A 4,396-nucleotide genomic window follows, 5' to 3' on the forward strand; every position below is an offset into this window, starting at 1 on the left:
GGTGACTGATACTCACATCACATGGCCATCGTTCACAGGTGACTGATACTCACATCACATGGCCATCGTTCACAGGTGACTCATACTCACATCACCTGGCTATCGCTCACAGGTGACTGATATGATATGAGTCACCTGTGAACGATGGCCATGTGATGTGAGTATCAGTCACCTGTGAACGATGGCCATGTGATGTGAGTATCAGTCACCTGGAGGCAGGACTCAAAAGCCTGAATTTTGCCTGAAACTGTCAGACTGAAGAAGTCTCTTGGAAGAGAGACGAAACGTTTCATTAAAGAAGAACCCGTCCAGAGGACCTATACAATTTTTTTTTCCTTTGATCAACCCTGATACCTAAAATTAACCATTTTTAGAAAGTGTAGGAAATTCACGCCAACTATGTGTTCCAAAGCCAAAAATGACCTAATATTCGCCCTAGACATCCTATCCCTGACCCCACTACCTAAAATTAACCATGAACCCTGATACCTAATATTAACCACGGACCCCAACTCAAAGACCCCTAGACTTTGCGTCCCAACACGTCAAACCCGGACGCCGAGGGAACATGGAAATGCCTGGTGCATCAATAAATGACGCGCCGGGTGTACCAAAATAAGATGAAGAGGGCACCTTGGAAAAGCGTCAATACGTGACGAGTCGGGAGTGAGAATGTGTTAGTTAAAACAGTGTTCCATGCAGGAAATACTTTGAAGAGCTCAGTTAGTATGTTAGCAGTGCTCAGCTGCAGCAGTGAGATGAGGAACGTTACATTTTGTGTTTAGTCAAAGTTAAACTTTGAACCGTAAAAGTTAATTACAACTGGCCCTTTGAGGGCCACCATAACGCTCATGTGGCCCTTGGTTAGAATGAGTTTGACACATGAAAAAAGAAGTTTGACATTACAGTTTTGGACAACAACAGGGATGTCAAACTGTGTATGTTTCAACTTGACGTTTGCTTTAACTGAAGTAGGTAAATACTGAAAAAGTCACCATTGCTTTATTGGAGTGTCCTCCTCCCTGGAACTCGATGGTGCCAAAGGCATCAGTGGGGCTGAGCTGTGTGTGTTTGCTGATCGACCACTTCTCCGACAGGCTGTCATTCTTGGCCAAACGCTCGGCCTTGTCATTCTGACTGGACGAGATGCCGGGCGGCAAACCCACATGCTGACCTATGAGACGACCACAGCAGCACCTGAGCGAGAGAAGAAAGCAGGATTTAATGGAAGACTGGCATATTTCACAGAGCTTTCCAGAAAATAATTGAAATGTTGAGACATCTGAGCCCCAAGCAAACAGTAACAGTACGAAAGCGGGGGGGGTTCCTGTGCAACTGAGAGTGACAGAGAAAAGAGTGTGAAAGCTGCCATAATCACATGTAAGAGGTGGGCAAGACTGAAATGGCAGCTTGTCATCTCACTTTCATCTTCTTATTGGGAGGAAAGACGGGGGGAAGGATTTGAGCAAAACTTCACTGGTTCTGTCTCTTTCTGTTTCATCCTTTTTAAACATATGTCTGTTTTTTTTCTCCCTCTCAGCAGCTACAGGACTTGGCAGAATGACAGTCATGTACTGTTCCTACATGAGTAGATGCTTATTTAGATGTGGTGAATGCTGGTTTGTGCTTTTGCCTCACAGAGCGGAGTGGGAGTCCTCGGAGGAAGAGAGTCAGGAGGTTTTGATTTTCATTTGATCTTCTCGTCATTATTTATTTTACCAAAGCTTCTTTTCCGCCCTCTGACTTAAGCAGGAGCACAAGCCTTATTTTTTTAGAAGGGCATCTCTTCCTCTACCCTCTTCCCTTAGATTTTGTATGTTTATGCTAATGTGTTGGAGCTTTGTGCGTTTCATTGTTTATCCAGCATTACCATCAGCTGTAGTTAAAACCATGGAAGACCATTGGGACTTTGGGGGAAAGAATGAAAAAGTACGTTGACAGATTCAGAGTAAACAACCTAGCATTGCTAGTGATCACACTATGTTCAGTACTGAATTTAAAGTTTATGTCTTACAACCACGTATCTCAAGACACCATAGAACACAAGTTAAATAAGAAAAAGGAGTAATTTTATTTATACAAAACATTTACTCTAAGAAATTATATTCATTATTTTTTTATGAAATGGAGTGAAAACAAGCACAGAATTAACAATGAAAGTTTCTACTTATTATCTTATAATTATTAACCAATTAAGAGTAAATATAAATGACACATGTCAAGTTTATAAGTGTTTTTATGCATTTCTACTCACCTATGGGGGTCTTTGGAACTCGCTATGATATGAACACATTCTCTCTTGCTGAATGCTCTTTCTATCCATGATTTCTGTGCCTGCAGAGGTGGAGACAGAAACATTCAGTCAGTATGAGCATGAAAAAATAACAGGTGAGCTGGTTCTGGATTGGTTACTGCTTGTTAACAGCCATTTAACTTTGGCCTTTATAAATAAAGCATATACACTTTAAGGTGTTGAAGAAATGTTCAAAAGGAAGCTGGGTAAAAAAACAAGTTTAAAATTAGCAATTACACATGCAAAATGGCTTTAGGATCAGCAAACAGAATTTCATTTTCTTTTTATATTGTGTCACACATCTCAAGTCAGACGAGATGAAGGTCTAGTAAAAGAGAAAATGGATGTTTGGTGCATCGAGGCAGTAAATTATGTGAGCGCTCGCATCATTTGCCACTTGCATGTGCAGCCAACTAAATCTACAGTACGTGTGCACATTTATATACAAAAGAGTGGGTATCTGAGGTAATGCAGGCAGCGAAAGTGAATTTGGGAAATTGGGACATGAGGCAGTGGCATCTGCTGCAGGTTTGAGCAACAGGGCGATCAAGTGAAGCCAATTATCCTGCTTCCGGCATGACCCGGATGACTTTAAAGAACCAAAGACAGGTGTGTAAGTTGCCCAGAAGAAAAGGTAAGACATACAGAAAAATACATGCACATATTATCTTTTGTTTGAACAATTATACCATTTACTTCCTCTGTGACTATATTGAACTTTAATACAACAAGCTGCGCATTGAACAGTTTGAAGAGATGATCCATTTTGATCTTGCGAATTTTGGTTACAATAAGGTAGCCAGCAAATACAATTAAAAGTCATTAATCATCATCATTGTCTTACTGGACATTACTCAAACACACGTGCTTCTTACTGCTTGACGTTAACGTTTCGTTTCTGAGATAAATTGGGACATTAACTCTCTACTCTTTCACCCGAACACATTGTGGGTTAACGGTTGCACTTCCCTGGCTGACAACAGTATTCTCAGAAGTGTCTGTGTGAGATTTTTTTGTGGCAACATCAGAAGTCAAGAGAAGGGCCAAAATCTCACAAATGACTTTGACCAGCATGGCAGGCAGAACAAACATTGAGTCCATAGCAGAGGAAGCACAACCACAGTAAAAACAAAATGTCAATTTTTTTGTCTTTTTGCGCTGGGAGAGCTGCTACATGTCCTCTCCCAGTCAACAAAGCTGAGAGCTGCTTTCACAGGGCTTCCCCCCCTCACTGTCACAGCTACAACAACATCGGCTTCCATCCCCATCCGCCTGACTGGCCCTGTCACACCGAGGCACGCCAAAACCCACCGCAACCATCTACAACCAGGCCAGACCTGCACACTTACCCTAACACCAGACTTCCTACGATAAACCATTACTCTGCGGGGCTAGTGGGGCTGCTTTTTACAAATCACCCTGACTACGATGACTCAGCAGGCCTCAACTACACCCCCCCCCCCCACACACACACACACAGCCAAATTCTTTCTCTGTCATGCCATTGCTGTGTATTCATCCGCCACTTTCACATGACATGAAATAGACCCACTCATCTGAATGGGTGTTCTGAACTGTAATTTCTTTGTGCTCTGTACAGTGACCATAAAGGTTTATTCAATTCACTTCAGTTCAATCAAGTGGAGAATGTGGTACTTTTTTATACTCAATCAGCTGAAGTAAAACTCATTTTACTCAATTTCTGAGGTAAAACCTCTGGAACAGTACATATAGTTAATAAAAACCAATTCAACTATTTTATTATCTCTACCGTGGTTCCCTCTGACTCTTGCCCTTACCCTCAGCAGACCTGTTTATGAGGTTGCAAAGGGTAAGAGGAGATGGCGCACGGCCTGCACTCTGTAGTGTAATTAATATTTATTACTGCACGCGTGCACACACACACAAATATATACACACCAGCTGCTGAGCTCGACACTGGACTGACTCTTGTAACTGTGTGTGGGGCTTGTGTCCGTGAGGCATGACAGTGCAGCAAATAACCAGCATCTGACAGCCTGTTAGGGGTCTTGACTCCATTACAGTCAAAATCTGCCACCATCACCCTCTCATCCAGGCTCCCTCGCCCCCCACACCCCCACC

General features: G+C 42.5%; 1 protein-coding gene across 14 annotated transcripts in view; it reads right to left on the reverse strand.

Moving 5' to 3' along the window:
* The window catches only part of trpm3 (transient receptor potential cation channel, subfamily M, member 3), a 166,971-nt gene that overhangs the window by 78,412 nt on the left and 84,163 nt on the right, over positions 1 to 4,396 (reverse strand). For all 14 annotated transcript variants that reach the window (XM_014012547.1, XM_014012545.1, XM_014012554.1 and 11 more), the window contains exons 2-3: positions 2,255 to 2,334; positions 996 to 1,197 (exon numbers count right to left, since the gene is read on the reverse strand). In XM_014012547.1, coding sequence (XP_013868001.1) covers positions 996 to 1,197; positions 2,255 to 2,334 — 282 coding nt within the window. The remainder of the gene's footprint in view (positions 1 to 995; positions 1,198 to 2,254; positions 2,335 to 4,396) is intronic.

This window comes from Austrofundulus limnaeus, unplaced genomic scaffold, assembly GCF_001266775.1.
Source record: "Austrofundulus limnaeus strain Quisiro unplaced genomic scaffold, Austrofundulus_limnaeus-1.0 Scaffold92, whole genome shotgun sequence".
NCBI lineage: Eukaryota > Metazoa > Chordata > Actinopteri > Cyprinodontiformes > Rivulidae > Austrofundulus > Austrofundulus limnaeus.